Consider the following 15,295-nt stretch of genomic DNA (forward strand, 5'->3'; position numbering starts at 1 on the left):
CCTAAATGTTGGACATTTGAGTTGTTAACCATCCTCCCTCCCTTTCTCCTTCCCTCTCTCTGTCTGTCTCTGTCTCTCTTTTTATTGCTGCAGTAAACATCTTTGAGCCAAAATTTTTTCTGGATTTGGGTTTATTTCCTTTGAGAAAGATTCCCAGAATGTAATAATTATGTATAAAAGGGTATGCACGTTTTTACAACCCTTGATGCGAATGGCCAAATTGTTTTTTTTTAAAAGGGCTTTTACATTCCCACTAACAGTGAGAGAGAGGGTAGGGTTATAGGTTCTGAGGAACAAGTGGGCGCTGTCTGCTCAGGTGTCTGGGGGAGCTTTCTATGGGAGCTGAGGCTCACAGCGGATCTGCAGCCTGGGACGAGGGCAAAGAGCAGGACTGGCTTCTAGGAGTAAGGAATGACAGGCAGTGAGGGCCAGAGCAAGGCCAGCTCCAGGCCCAGTCAGAAGTCCAGTTTGGCAGAAGTGGACTGTTATACAGGGCAGTAAGAGGTGAGACTGAAAAATTAGAAAAGGGGTAAATAACAGGGACTCCCAAGGCCCAGCTCAGGAGTCTTGGACCTTGTCTGAGGGTGGCTAGGAGCGATGGAGTGTTTTTGAGTAGAGGTGGGGGACTGGGGGCCTTGCCAGCCACCCACGGAGCTCTGGTCAGTCCCATCATTCCCTATGTTGCCCCGCAGATGGGAGCAGCCTCCCAGAGTGGGTGACAGACAACGCTGGGACCTTGCACTTCTCCAGGGTGACCCGCGATGACGCTGGCAACTACACTTGCATTGCCTCCAATGGGCTGCAGGGCCAGATCCGTGCCCACGTCCAGCTCACTGTGGCAGGTGCGACTGCACAGGGCCCTGGGGCTGGGGCTGGCTGACCCTGTGGAGTGGCAGCATGCACCCCGCCAGCCCCGTTGCTCACTGCTCCCTGCTCCTTGCTGGACTCTTCCCATCCAGTGTTCATCACCTTCAAAGTGGAGCCGGAGCGCACAACTGTGTACCAAGGCCACACAGCCCTGCTGCGGTGCGAGGCGCAGGGGGACCCCAAGCCACTCATTCAGTGGAAGGGCAAAGACCGCATCCTGGACCCCACCAAGCTAGGACCCAGGTAGGCTGTCCCCTTCCCACACCCACCCTGCCACTTCTGCAGCCCTGTCTCCCGGGAGCTGGCCAGGTGGGCAACGCTAGGGCTTCTCTCCTGGCAGGATGCACATCTTCCAGAACGGATCTCTGGTGATCCACGACGTGGCCCCCGAGGACTCGGGCCGCTACACCTGCATCGCGGGCAACAGCTGCAACATCAAGCACACAGAGGCCCCCCTCTACGTCGTGGGTACGGGCCTGGGAGGGGCGTCCTGCACCAGTGGTGGGGCTGGACTTCTTTCTCACCCCTGTACTCACTGGCCCCCTGTACACAGAAGGCACTGAAACTATTTTGGGGGGTGGGGCAGAGGGGCAGGGATTCAGCTGTGTCCCCACCACCGGGCCACTACAGAGTCTCCGGTTCCTTGCCTAAACTTGGGCTGTCGTTTCAATCCCACAGCTGGGGGGGTGTGCCTCTTGGAGGGGATGCTCTTACCCTAAAATGCGTCCTCTCGGGTCTCCGCACATATCCCCGGGTCAGGTCAGGAGGCAGCAGCGCAGTTTCCTTTGCCCTGGAGCCCAGAGAGGAGGATGTGTCAGGTGAATGGCTCTGACTAGGGTCGGGGACTCGGGATTGCGGTCTGGCCTCTCCTGCTAACCAGCTCGGTGCCCTTAGAGGTTTTATTTCCTCTCCAGAAGCTTGCTTCTCCATCTGTAAGATGGGAGTGCTTTAAATGAGAGATTCTCAGACTTCTTTGGTTTAGCAGCAGAAATGGTTTCCTAAAAGTTTTATGTGGATCTTTCAGTGGATAAAGTGAAGTGACAAGCCCCTTGGTTGAAGCCACTGGGGGTGTGTGGGGGCTGGGGATCCTCATGGCCTCCCCCTTGGGCCTCTTTCTCCGTGGGATCCGAGCCCATTGAAATCCCCTAGACTAGAAGATCCCTTCTGCAGATACGTTTCTTGAAGAACCTGCTCTGTGCTGGGTGATATCTGGGATTCTAAACCAGCAGTTCCCAGATGCAGCTCTTCAGGACCTGAGTCATGGTACCAAGTCATTTAGAAAGCATCTTAACCGTGTGGGTTTGAGGTGATGCTGACAGGTGTGCTTTTTATGTGTGTCCCGGTCCTTGTGTCCAGATGCAGAGCCAGCTTGGGAATCCCTGGCCTCAACTCCTGCTGAGCCCCCTCTGACCTTGGTGGGGCCCCTAGGACCTGGCCCTTGTCCAGTTGATGGTGGTGACCCTCCCAGTGTCACTCTGGCTTCGTCATGAGTGTCTGGGAGGTTGTCATATGTGTGATGAGGAGGGAACCACTAAAGAAGTAGGGCCAGGTGTGCTTCATTGGCATCTGCTCACATCTCTGTGTGTCTCTCAGACAAGCCAGTGCTGGAGGAGTCTGAAGGCCCAGGTAGCCCTCCCCCCTACAAGATGATCCAGACCATCGGGCTGTCGGTGGGCGCCGCGGTGGCCTACATCATTGCCGTGCTGGGGCTCATGTTCTACTGCAAGAAGCGCTGTAAGGCCAAGCGGCTTCAGAAGCAGCCGGAGGGCGAGGAGCCAGAGATGGAGTGCCTCAACGGTGAGGGGCCTTGGAGGAGGGAGGTGGTGCCCGTGCGCAGGTGCTGAGCGCCCTCCCGTGGCTACGGGGGAGAGAGCTGCGGCGCTGGAAGGAACCGCCAGCCGCGAGGTGCTGGTAGCTGGAGCCAGAACAGAGCTTACCCCGCCCCCGCCCCCGCCCCCAGCTGGAAGCCTGGGGTTGGTGAATTCCCAGCGCCTTGGCCTCTGAGCAACCTGGCTCAAGATTTCCTCCTTGGAGGCTCTTGGGCCAGCCTTCTGTGTTTTCCTGCCTTCTCCCTGCAGTTCTAAACCACAGACGTATTTAGTATCTGTATTCATGTTTCTTTGCACATCTTATCTCCCCCCATTAGTATTTGAGTTCCCCCAAGGGTGATCTGTCTGCCTGTTTCCCTCCCCCTACTCCCCCTTTCCTCTGACTGGGAGCCCCCTGGGGACACTGCAGGGTCTCCCCCATCAGTTTAGGAGTTTAGGAAGCAGGGCCTGGGTCTCCCTTTTTGTGATTTTCCCCTTGTGCCTGTTGAGAGCTTTGTACATAGGAGACCCTATGAAAGCAAAACCCCTTATGTCAACATGGTGTCCTGGGAGCAATGATTCAGATGAGACTTGTGCAGTTTGTTCCATTTCAGAGGTTGTAATTGGCTGCATCAGTAAGTGCTCATACCCTAAGGGGTGCCTGTTTCCCTTGCCCCTAGCCCCATCAGTTCACCTGTTGGACTGTGTGTGGATTTTGTGTGGAACACCAGGACTGGACCCCTTTGGTAGAAGTGGGAGATTGCTGGAAAGAGCTGAGGTCCCCGTGGTGGCCTGTGTGTCAGGTCTCATCCTGACGCTCCCCCATGCCCCCTCTTCCCAGGTGGGCCTTTGCAGAATGGACAGCCCTCAGCAGAGATCCAAGAGGAGGTGGCCTTGACCAGCTTGGGCTCCGGCTCTGCGGCCACCAACAAACGCCACAGCACGAGTGACAAGATGCATTTCCCGCGGGCCAGCCTGCAGCCCATCACCACGCTGGGTACACTGCCTTGGCCACCATCACCCCTGCTTAACTAAAGGCTCTGCTTGTCTTGAGGCTACGTTAGGCTAGTGGCTCTGAAATCCCTGAAGCCCAGAACCTTAGAAATGGAGGGAGCATCTGGAGGCCTGGTCCAGTGTGTTCCCCATGCCTGTCGTCCATATCCCACTACAGATTTTGTCATTCCTGTGTATTATTTAGTTGATGTTTTCTTTAGATTGACTCCCCTTCACCTTTTAAAAAACGTTCAGCTGAAGTTTAAAAAACATTTAGCTTTTTTCTAGAAAAGACTGTGAGAAGTTACGGATTTGTGCTAGTTAAATTTTTTCTGGGGTCGAGGTAAGGGGGCTATAGCTCAGTAGCAGAGCACGTGCTTAACATGGAGGAGGTCTTGGGTTCAATCCGCAGTACCTCCGATAGATAGATAGATAGATAGATAGATAGATAGATAGATAGATAGATAGAAAGATAGAACGATCCCCAGTACCTCCAACAGATAGATAAATTTTTAAAACCTTAATTACCCCCCCAGGTAAAGTTAAATTTAAAAATCAGGAAAAGATAAGTAAAAAGAAAATCATATTTTAAGAAAGAGTAAATTAAAAAAATTTTCTGAGCACAGTTTAAAATACATAACTGGCATGTTTATGGTGAGCCACTTAAAATTTGCATACAAACCACCTTCTAGAAAATACTGTTAATCCAGCTCCTTTATTTCATTGCTGGAGACTGTCGCCCAGGGTGGGAGAGGGAGTGGTTCGCTCAGGGTCACACAGAACCGGGGCTGCTCTCTGTCTGGAGGGCAGGGTGGCAGAGACCCCCGACTGTGTGACCCAGGCCGGGCACCTCCCCAGGTCAAGGGGCTTCCCCTGCTCAGGTGGAGGCAGCCGGCTGACTCAGCCCTGTACCTGCAGGGAAGAGCGAGTTTGGGGAGGTCTTCCTGGCCAAGGCGCAGGGCTTGGAGGAGGGGGTGCCAGAGACCCTGGTGCTTGTGAAGAGCCTGCAGAGCCGGGACGAGCAGCAGCAGCTGGACTTCCGCAGGGAGTTCGAGATGTTTGGGAAGCTGAACCACGCCAACGTGGTGCGGCTCCTGGGGCTGTGCCGGGAGGCTGAGCCCCACTACATGGTGCTGGAGTATGTGGACCTGGTATGCTGTCGGCGGGGGCCCTGGGAGCCTCGGGCAGGGGATGGGGGCACTGTGGGAACCTCATCTCGTGTGAGCTCAGCCGAGACCTCGGCCTGCCTGCTTTTGCCATCTTGAGATGCTCAGCCTCCTGCCCCCCTCCGACACCTGCCTTTCCTTGGCCTGCCCCCTTCTTTCCTGTCTGTCAGCCCCACGTCTGGGGCTCTTCCCGCTTCTCCCTTTGGGCACTGCATGGATGCCTTTCGTGTCTTCTTCCTTGACTCTGGTTCTTTTTTGGCTTGTCATTTTTTGTTCTCCCCAGTGCTTGTCAGCCCTTGAGAATAAACTTACCGGAACCTGGTTCTCCTTCCCTCCCAGCAGCCCGTACCATCCGAGGGGCAGTGTTAGCCCCGCCACCAACCTTCTCTTCCCACCCCCTTGTCATGCCCAGATCTGCCCCTCACTCTTCATTCCCCACCCATCCCCCAGTCCTCCAGCTGCCACTGTGAAGACAGAGGGTTGGGGTTGTGTTTTCTTCCTGGCTCCTAGGGACACAGGCTTCTTCACCTGCCTGTCTGGGGGCCTCCCTGATGGTAGCAGTGACTGTCCTCCCTTTCTGAGAGCTTCTAGGAGGCACTTCCTATATGTTTTTCATTCCTGCTGGACTGTCCCTACGGGTGGGGGTCTGGGCTGGGTTGGGCATTCAGGTCAGGGCTCCTCACCACCTCCGGGGCTGGCACCCCGTGAGCACCTGCTGGGTTTGATGTTTTGGAGATAACAGCTGAGCTCTGACCTGACAGAAACACTTGGCTTTTTCCCCAGGGAGACCTCAAACAGTTCCTGAGGATTTCCAAGAGCAAGGATGAAAAATTGAAGTCTCAGCCCCTAAGCACGAAGCAGAAGGTGAGGGCGGGGTGGGCCTGAGGCAGGGGCAGTCCCCGAACAGAGGTGCACTGATTGATACTTCCTGTGGGCCAGGCCCTGTGGTAAGTGCTTCACATGTGGTACCTCTGTGATCACAATGATCCTTGAAGTATACGTCACTGTCCGCAGCCAGGATGGGGGCAGACACTGAGGTTTAGAGAGGTTAAGGGACTTGTCTCAGTCATAGAGCCTGCAGGTGGCTTTGTGTGGCCATATGACCTTCATGGAGAAGAGCTGCCTTTCGTGTTGGCTGCTGGAGTAGGACGTCTGCCCCTGGCCGTGGGGGCTGAGCTGGAGGAGCTGCAGGGCTTGGCGGGGCCCTGAGTGCGTTTCTTCATTCCCCTGAGTGTGGATGACCCTGCTGTGGACCAGCTGCCCGTGTTTCACCTTCTGTGGTTTTCACACTTCGGCTCTCACTTGGGCTGTGGGCTGTCCGGCCTTTCCTCTTCGTGCCTCTGAGCAGAGGGTGGTTCCGGGCACAGAGCCCTGGCTGGGGCCCTGAGATGGAGCAGACCTGGGTTGAAACAGTGAACAAGGGAAAGTTTGCTTACTACCCCCTGCCCACCTTAGACAATACCTTCTGTGGCCCAGCTCTTCCTGCCCACAGCCTTCTCCACTCCCCTCTGAAATGGACCTACCTCCTTCCATGTGACCAGGCACTCTACATCCAAGGTGATAGCGAAGTCACTGCTCAGCCAATCAAAGCCCAGGGCAGGGAGGCCGACTGCTGGACCTCCCTTCCAGGTGACTGTTCCTTGCCTGGAGGCTGACCCAGGGCACAGACTCTGGGGGCTGGGCAGAAAGGCGGGGCTGGGCAGAAAGGCGGGGCTGGTTGATCATTCAGGCGAGTGGGACCCCAGCTGCCCCTGATCTCTGGGGGAGCAGCTCTATGTCCTTCAGGCTGACCTCCTCCCATTGCAGGTGAATTAGTAAGGCCCAGACAAGGCTAGTGACCTGGCCCCAGTCACCTACAGCTGGCCTCCTGATATGGGGCCCCTGCTTGCATCTCTGAGAAGCCATAGGGCTACCTGCCGTGGCTGTAGATGGGAAGCCACAGGACAGGACATGCCTCTCCAGTTGGGGGGACGTCTGGACCCAGAGCTCACAAATCAGGACACACATGGAGCCAGTGAATCTTTACTGAGCCTGTCATGGCCCTAAGGACCTTTGGGATGATGCAAAATTAAAACTGCCAGACATCCCTGGGGCACTCAGAATCTAGTGGGAGAGCTTGGGTACGTGAGTTTGGCGTATTCCTTACTGACTTCAGGTAAAACGCAGAAAGCAAGTGGGAGACATAAATTAAAAGATATGGAAGATGTCCACATCCTTTAGGTGGACAGACATTGTGGTCTCCTGGTAGAGAAAGCCATTTGAGTTCAGTTCTCAAGGACAGGAAGTAGGTGAATGGTGGGAAGCAGATGGCATCAGGAGAGGGGGGTCTAGTTGCATTGCTGTGGCTGGGATGAAGACATAGGCGGGCTGACAGGATTGTCACCATCACATGACCTGAGGGACCCTGTTCTGCTGCAAGTCATCACCTCTGCCAAAGATCTCTCCCATACTTCTTTGCCAGAGCATCTCGAACTTAGTGGGGGAGCTTCAATAAGTTGGGTTCCACACTCTTCACAGACAATATTCTGCATTAGATGGTGGGGGAAGGGCATTGCTTAAAAAATTGTAGATTTCTGGGCCATACCTCAGACTTTAGGGCAGACTATCTGAGAGTGAGGTCTGAGGACCTGTACTTCTCAGACAAGCTCTCCAGCTGACTCTTAAGCTCATTAAGGTTCAAGGAGCCCTGGGGTAGGACAGTGGCTTTGAAATGGTTTTTGGTTAGAGTTCCCTATAAGAAATGCATTTTAAATTATGGCCCAATACACACACAGCTAAAGTTAATCTCTCACACTATATTTGATGCACTTAATGTTTCCTATCCTATCCTATTGTTTTTTCTTTTAACTCACTAAATCGGTTTTGAGAGTCGTGTGGGTCTCGATCAGTAGTTTGAAAAATACTCTTTTTTCAAAGTTCCATGAAAATGATTCTTAGAAAAGATACATTAAAACTTGTAGGCGCTTTCTTGTGCTGATAATTCAGTGAGCTGCTGTGCCACTTCATATTCCTAGGGCCCTAGGGGAGTGGACGGAGAAAAAGTTCAGTTTTTAAAGGAAGGTGGAGAGCAGGCAGGCTGTTCCCGGCCTGGCTAGAGCTGGAATGAGGCGCCGTACTTGGTGTGGGTGGGCTGGGGAGAGCCCCAGCAGGATTCCGGGATAGCAGGGGGATGGTGATCGAAATCAAAGACAACGGGCCCTGGGTGTTGGCATAATTGTAGGTGATGCTTGTTAGAGTAGCTGATAAGATGATGGAGATTTTGAAGTCCCAAGCACTGTAACCTGTGATTTCTCCACGGATCACCTGCAAGCTGATGGCAGGATGAGGAGCAGAGGCAGATTACCACACTTGGGGTCACCGCTCTGCTTTAAACAGCCAGATGCCCCGATGGGAAGCAGAAACCTGATGTGGGGAGAGAGCAGAAGCATCACGGTGGCTTATCCAGAACTCGGGCTAGCCCTCGGGGTGTTAAAGTTGGAAAGGCGGGGTGGGTCTGGTCTTTACCAAAGTGCAGGTCTTTATAACAGTATTTGAAAATTAATCCCGTGGCCATCTGATGGCGGCCTGCCCAGTAGTAAGGAAACACTTAATTGGCTTGGGTTAACAGAATTCCCTTTTACTGTCCTCGCTTAGCCAGTATTTCCAGAAGCACTGCCTCTCTGGAAAGATAGCAAGTTAGTCACCATGCCAAGTCCTCCCTCTTCTGTTTCCCATGACTAGCAGCAGATTGTGTAGCTTGTGAGCTACAGCGGAGAGAGCATGCCGAGGGGAAAGGCAAGTCTGATGAGGGCACATTACAAAAGCCTTTGTCTGCCCCTTACAGACAACCAGGCAAGGCCCAACAATGCCCTGGGGTTTTGAAGCCTAAAGTAGAGCCTGTCCATTTATGATGCCCGTTTACCACCAGTGGCACCTGGGACATTTTGAGGATGGCAGACTGGGAGTTGTTTTGGGAGCGAGGCCTCTACTTTTCCTTGGCGATACAGTGCTGGGCTCTGCACCCAAGGAGGGCTCAGTAATCCTGGCGGGCCTGTTGACCTGATCTCTTCTCACTGGTTATACACATTTGGTTGGAAGTTATCTGGAGATTTTGTGGCTTCACTTTTAATAAAGAAAATGCACCAATAAGATGAGATTTTCCCCAGCTGCATTCAGCACCTCTGCACGGGCATGTCCATCAATACACTGGCTATGTAGCGGGTCCAGGTTGCTGGTGGCTTAGACCAGGGCTGTAATAGGACTTTCTGCAGTGGTGGAAACATCCCACACCTGTGCTGTCCACGCGGTGGTCACCAGCTCCACGTGGCTACTGAGAACTGAGAATGTGGCTAGAGAGCCTGAGGAACTGAATCTTCAAGTTTATGAAGTTTTAATTAGCCTAAATAGGCACATGGGGCTAGGGGACACCGTTTTTGGACAGCACTGGTGTAGACCTTTGTTTTTAAACTGTTCTTGACTGAGACCTACAGTAGCAAAAAAACAAAACAAAAAAACCCCCCAAAAACAAAAACAAACCATTATACATCACAGTGCAATACAGACATATATAAAAATTGAAAAAAGGAGAGTTCAGGTCTTTGGAGCAAGGGCTGCCTGTTCTTGCTTGATCCTTGAATAAACTTTTCTCTACTCTAAAAAAAAAAAGAAAAAGAAAAAATTTTCAAACCCTTACCAAGTGTGATACACTGATATTTTCTACTCCATTTTATTAAAAAAAAATGCTGGTTAAGATTCACTAAATTGGTTTTATGACATACATAGGTTTTGACCACAGTTGGCAAACCTCCAGTGGAGGTCGTGGGGCCCGCAGGGATGTCACTGGCCGGTGCGCACAGACTGAGATCTATCTTCGCAGTGACCCCTCTCCCAGTGTTTGGACCCGGCTCCTTTGCCAGCCTTTCTGTCACCCCGTGAGCCAGGCCAGTGAAGCTGCTTGGAGCAGCTGGATGCTGCAGGGCTAGTCCGTAGCCAGTGCCGCGGCCCTAGGCTCACTGATGGCCGACAGGAGAGGTGGCTGTGGTGCTGAGGAAAGAGCCAGGCCTTGGCATTAAGCTGGGACCGTGGGCCAAGCTGAGGATGAGTACACCTCACAGTGCAGGCAGGGGAGCGGCCAGCCTAGCTCAGGACCCAGCACACAGTAGGTGCTCAACAAGTTTCTCCATCCCCTTTTCTCTGGTTCAGTGGTCTCCTTTGTGCCCTGAGTCACAGGGCAGCAGCCCCTCTACCACTCACATTCACCTTTGTTCCTTTTTGAACTTCAGGAACATAGAATCAGATTAACCACAATCTTGGTTAATCTGTGACATACTCTCGTTATTGGTCCACACACAGGCTGCTTTTACTTATTCTTATTTTTTAACATGCTTATTGGCCATTTGTATGTGTGTGGTTAAATTTCATTTCGATATTTCAAACTTAAAAGACCATACGAATGGTTCAAGGAACTCCTACAAAACCTTTATCCAGATTCAATTGTTTACATTTTGCTCCTTTGCTTTATTATTCTCTGTGTCTGTATATTACTTACAGCTTTTTCTCTGAACCATTGGAGATAAGTTGGAGGCAGAATTGACCTTCTGCAGTCAGCTGTGTGGGAAATGATACCTTGTTGGTTCTTACTAGTATTTTTCTAGATCACCCAAGTTACCGGTCAATGGTCACGTTCTCTTTCTCTCTCCATGTCACATGTGTTGGGGCGCTTCTCCCTCATGGATCCTGAGAGTGAGTCTGCGTGCTGCAAGGAACATGCAGCTGGCCAGTAACTTGTTGAATAATCTTCCACGGGGACCTCTTTGCATTTCTGTCTGCCTTGTTTTCATACACAAGGAAGTACTGCATGTCCTACATGTCCCTTGGTCATTGCTCCCAAGGTTTGGATAAGGTGACGGACGCAAAGGGGCCATTGGTCTCTACAAGCAGTCTCCTGATTTCTCTGTTTGGCATGAATCACCTTCCCCCAGGTGGTGGCACCCTTCTGCAGGTACAATTCTTATCTCCCTTCTAGACTGCCCTGTCACCGGGAGCCCTGTCTTGCCGTCCCTGTTACATCCCACCAGCACCCAGTGGTGTATGGCGGACAGTAGTTGCTCAGTTAATATTTGTTCAGTGCATTGATGTATACTTTTAAAGTGTCAGTGTATCTTAATTACAATTACATTTAATATGTTATATAATGTGTTATATATAATTCACATAGCTCAAAATCTTTTAAATGGTATCAGTGAAAAATCTCCCAAGCCTCTTACACTTTGGAAAATAGTTTTGTATTATTTTGAAATGCTTGAGATACTCCCAGTCCATGACCCCATGCCTAGGTATCTTAGAGAAACTCCTGCATGTGTACACTCATAAGAACATTCACAGCAGCACTGTCCTTAATAGCCAAAATCGGCAGGGGGGGGGGATCCCCACAAATATCCATTGGCATTAGAATGAATGAATTATGGTGTATTCATGGTGAGAAATAACGCAGTTCACTGATATCCCAAAGAAAGGATGAATCTCACAATGTTGAATGAAAGAATCAAGGCACAAAAGATTATTCATTTTTGTATGCTTCCAGCCTTATCTGCTTCTAAAACAGGCAAAACGGGATTATGCTATTTAGGAACGTATGTGTAAGTGGTAAAACTATAGAGGACAGCCAAGAAATTACCACAAAAGTTGGGATAGCGATTACCTCTTGAGGAGAGGAAGAATTTGTGATGGGGAAGGAGCCATTGGGAGTTTCTGGGGTCCTAGCATTGTGTTTTTTTAAATTTTTTGGAGGGGGAGGCATTTAGGTTTATTTTTGTTTATTCATTTACTTACCAGTGCTTGGGATTGAACCCAAGACCTCGTGCATGCTAAGCACGTACCCTACCACTAAGCCCTCCCCGACCTAACATTGTTGGTTTTTGCTTTATTAACCTGGTGACTCTTCATTGGGTGTGGGCGTTCTAATTATTCGTGAAAGTAGACGTATGTTTTATGAACTTTTCTAGATGTAGTTCACAACACAAATATAAACCAAAATTTCTCTACCTTCTCTCTAGCCTCTAGCGCCCCTCCTCAGAGGCAACCAGTGTGTGTGTGTGTGTGTGTGTGTGTGTGTCTCCATCTCCTTTCACTCACCCACATTTTATATATATATGTGTGTGACTGTTAATTTTTTTTTTATGAAACACAACTAGTAGAAAATATGTAACTTTGAAGTGGAAGAGAAAAAGGAGCAGCTCGTAAAGATGTGAGCGGTGATCACTGCCCAGTTATTCTTCACTCTGCAGGTGGTTACTGTGTCTTCCCCCCGCCCCCCCACGCCACTCACTTAATCTGGCACCTGCTGTGGTGGGAGCGGCGCCAAGTGCTTTATTTCACTCAGTTCATTTCTTCCAAAAACCCAGTGAGGCGGGTCCTATTATTCCCATTTTACAGAGAGGGAAATAGGCTGCTATTCCTTTGCCTTGGGGCTTCCGAAACATCACATCACTGAGGTGGGGGCACTGAGACCCCAGCAAGGGCTGTGTTGAGGGCGGTACCCCAACCCTCTGGTCCTGGGCTGCTCTGACAGGCCCCTTTGTCTCTCCAGGTGGCCCTGTGCACCCAGGTGGCCATGGGCATGGAGCACCTGTCCAACAACCGCTTTGTACACAAGGACCTGGCCGCTCGCAACTGCTTGGTCAGCGCTCAGAGACAGGTGAAGGTGTCGGCCCTGGGGCTCAGCAAGGACGTGTACAACAGGTAGAGGGCACGGGGAGGGATGTGAGGCGCAGAGGGCAGACTCAGCTGGGGTGTATGGGAAGGGGCTTAGCCAAAGCTGGAGAGCCTGGGACGGGCAGAACCTTCCCACCTTCTCCCAAGGGTGCAGTGGGAGAGGAACACAGGTCCCTGATGCTTACACATTTTCTCTAGTGATAAAAAAAATTACAAACCTTGAAAAAAAAGTTGAACTTTATAAATGCTTATATAATTTAACTATTCATATGGTTCCCTCTGTAACTTCCTGAATTCAGTAATTATTATTTTGAAGCCTAAAACTTAAAGCTCAGCACCCACGAAGGGCTGGAGATCGCTCTGGAATGCCCATACACACTACGTGGTGCCTCCGCGAACTTCCCCTGCAGTCAGCCGAGCTCTGACTCACTCCAGCTGTCTGTTGCTTTAGTCATGATTGGTTTATCACTAGTAAAGCTCTTTAACATTTCTTTTCATTGAATGTGTTCGTTTTCCACATTTTAAAACTAATGCAAAAAGTATGTCTGTTAGTTAGCTTTTTAAAAATAGTGACATTTAGGCAACATTTGATTCTTCATGGAATTTTGTAACCATCAGACCCCATGTAGATGACCCCAGATTTCATGCAGTATACGCCCCTCCCACCCCCCATGCTAAGCATAAATGTTTCCAATTTCCCCAAATGTCTTGCTACAGAAAAGCGGGGCCCTAGCCTGAGTATGAGACCCAGACCTTGGATGAGGTTGGCATCCCAGGCTGTGCCCCTCACCCCACCCCCATGCCTGTGTGTCGTTCTGTGCTGCAGTGAGTACTACCACTTCCGCCAGGCCTGGGTGCCCCTGCGCTGGATGTCCCCCGAGGCCATCCTGGATGGCGACTTCTCCACCAAGTCTGATGTCTGGGCCTTCGGAGTGCTGATGTGGGAAGTGTTCACCCACGGGGAGATGCCCCATGGTGGGCAGGCAGACGATGAAGTGCTAGCAGGTAGGCAGCTGCATTTCCAAGGGACAATTCCAGATGCTCTCTAAAACTTGCTCTGAGTCCCGGGGCCCGTTCAGCCTGCCTCCTCTCTCAGGGCTGGTGTTAGCAGGTCCACGGGTATGGCCACTCCAGTTGTTAGATCACTGAAATACCTTCATCCTGCTTGGTAAATAGACCTTGCTCACTCAGGCCACTCTAACACCTGCCTGTTGACCACACCTCAGCCCCCACGCATTGGCTGCTGCTTGTGCTGTGTGGACCCTGCCCCCCACCATCCGGAGGGAGCTGGGGCCAGGGCGGGTCTTCCCCTTTGGTTGCAAGATACTTGCCATAAACTCCTTGAGTCAGGGCTCCCCAATACTGGCTGGTGCCCCCCAGGGTCTCCCTCACGTGCTGCCTGTGGGAACTGCAGGCTCCATAGAGGGTCGACAGGTGAAATATTTTGACCAACCCTCTTCCCACCATCTTTCTGCAGACTTGCAGGCTGGGAAGGCCAGGCTCCCACAGCCTGAGGGCTGCCCTTCCAAGCTCTACAGGCTGATGCAGCGCTGCTGGGCCCTCAGCCCCAAGGACAGGCCCTCCTTCAGTGAGATCACCAACACCCTGGGAGACAGCTCTGCAGACAGCAAGCCGTGAGGAGGGAGCCCAGGCAGGCTGTGCCTCAGGATGGCACGGGCAGGGGAGGACCTCCTGAGGGGTGCCCACAGCATGACGGGCAAATCCCCGTCCTTCTGGGCCCCAGGGGCCCTGCCCTGGCACCCCAGGCACTGCTGAGGTCTGGCAGGGCCTGGGCTTTCTTCCCCTTCCTCATCCTCAGCCCGTGGGGAGGCTGATTCAGACCCAGACTGGGTGACTAGGGCCTTGGGCTAGGCAGCTTTCTCTGCCACCCCTTCCCCCATCAGGGACAGTGTGGGTGCCTCAGGTAACCCCAATTTCTGGCATGGGTCTCCTCCCCTTGACCGGGTCCAGTTCTGCCACTCACCTGCCAACTTCATCCCCGGAGGGCTAGGCTGGAGGTGAGCCAGGTTCAAGGGGAGCTCCTTACTATACTCAAGTTCCTGGTTAGTTCTGGCGCCCAGGGTGGGCCCACTTTGGGGTCTGTACTAGGATCACGGAGGACACAGCCAGTGAGTCCTCCCCCCGTGGACTTGTGCACACTGACCCAGACCTGTGCCTCCTCCCCACCTTTCTCTCCTTTCCTCATCCTAAGTGCCTGGCAGATGAAGGAGTTTTCAGGAGCTTTTGACACTATATAACCCGCCCTTTTTGTATGCACCATGGGCGGCTTTTCTATGTAATTGCAGCGTGGGGTGGGAGGGCGTGGGAGGTAGGGGTGGGTCCTGGAGGAGATGGGAGGGTGGGCCACCCCAGCCTCACACCTTTATTGTTGTTGTTGTTGTTTGTTTGTTTGTTTTTTTTTTTTTTACACTTGCTGCTCTCAATAAAGAAGCCTTTTTTACAACCTCCTGCTGATGCTCATTCCCTACTGTTGCCTATGAATGATGTCCCTTCTTTCCTTGCTTATCAGAAGGGGCCATGTGCCTTCCCAGAGTCTGTGGGGCTTGGGCAGGGATGACTGGCAGACACTGGTCCTTCTCTCTAGTTTGCGGAGCAGTTGAGTGTGGGCTTGGACGCGAGGCCAACTCTTGTTCACATGACCCTGTGTTGCTGTCTGCCAACTGATGGCCTAGTACTCACTCAGGTGGGGAGCGTAAAAGTATGAGGAGGGGACTAGTTAGACAGGATTGGAGAAGGAGTTAATGACAG

At 52.0% G+C, this 15,295-nt stretch overlaps 1 protein-coding gene across 2 annotated transcripts in view; it reads left to right on the forward strand.

Moving 5' to 3' along the window:
- Window positions 1-14,991, forward strand: part of PTK7 (protein tyrosine kinase 7 (inactive)) — a 56,016-nt gene extending 41,025 nt beyond the window's left edge. The window contains exons 11-20 of one of the 2 annotated variants that reach the window (XM_032463105.1): window positions 693-842; window positions 960-1,110; window positions 1,208-1,335; window positions 2,461-2,664; window positions 3,517-3,672; window positions 4,587-4,819; window positions 5,618-5,698; window positions 12,402-12,553; window positions 13,353-13,531; window positions 14,004-14,990. In XM_032463105.1, the coding sequence (XP_032318996.1) occupies window positions 693-842; window positions 960-1,110; window positions 1,208-1,335; window positions 2,461-2,664; window positions 3,517-3,672; window positions 4,587-4,819; window positions 5,618-5,698; window positions 12,402-12,553; window positions 13,353-13,531; window positions 14,004-14,164 (1,595 nt within the window). In that variant the 3' untranslated portion in view covers window positions 14,165-14,990. Of the gene's footprint in view, window positions 1-692; window positions 843-959; window positions 1,111-1,207; window positions 1,336-2,460; window positions 2,665-3,516; window positions 3,673-4,586; window positions 4,820-5,617; window positions 5,699-12,401; window positions 12,554-13,352; window positions 13,532-14,003 lie in introns of both variants that reach the window. The other variant, XM_032463106.1, reaches the window with a different exon arrangement.
- The last annotated feature ends 304 nt before the right edge of the window (window positions 14,992-15,295 follow it).

Source organism: Camelus ferus, chromosome 20 (assembly GCF_009834535.1).
Source record: "Camelus ferus isolate YT-003-E chromosome 20, BCGSAC_Cfer_1.0, whole genome shotgun sequence".
Taxonomy (NCBI): domain Eukaryota; kingdom Metazoa; phylum Chordata; class Mammalia; order Artiodactyla; family Camelidae; genus Camelus; species Camelus ferus.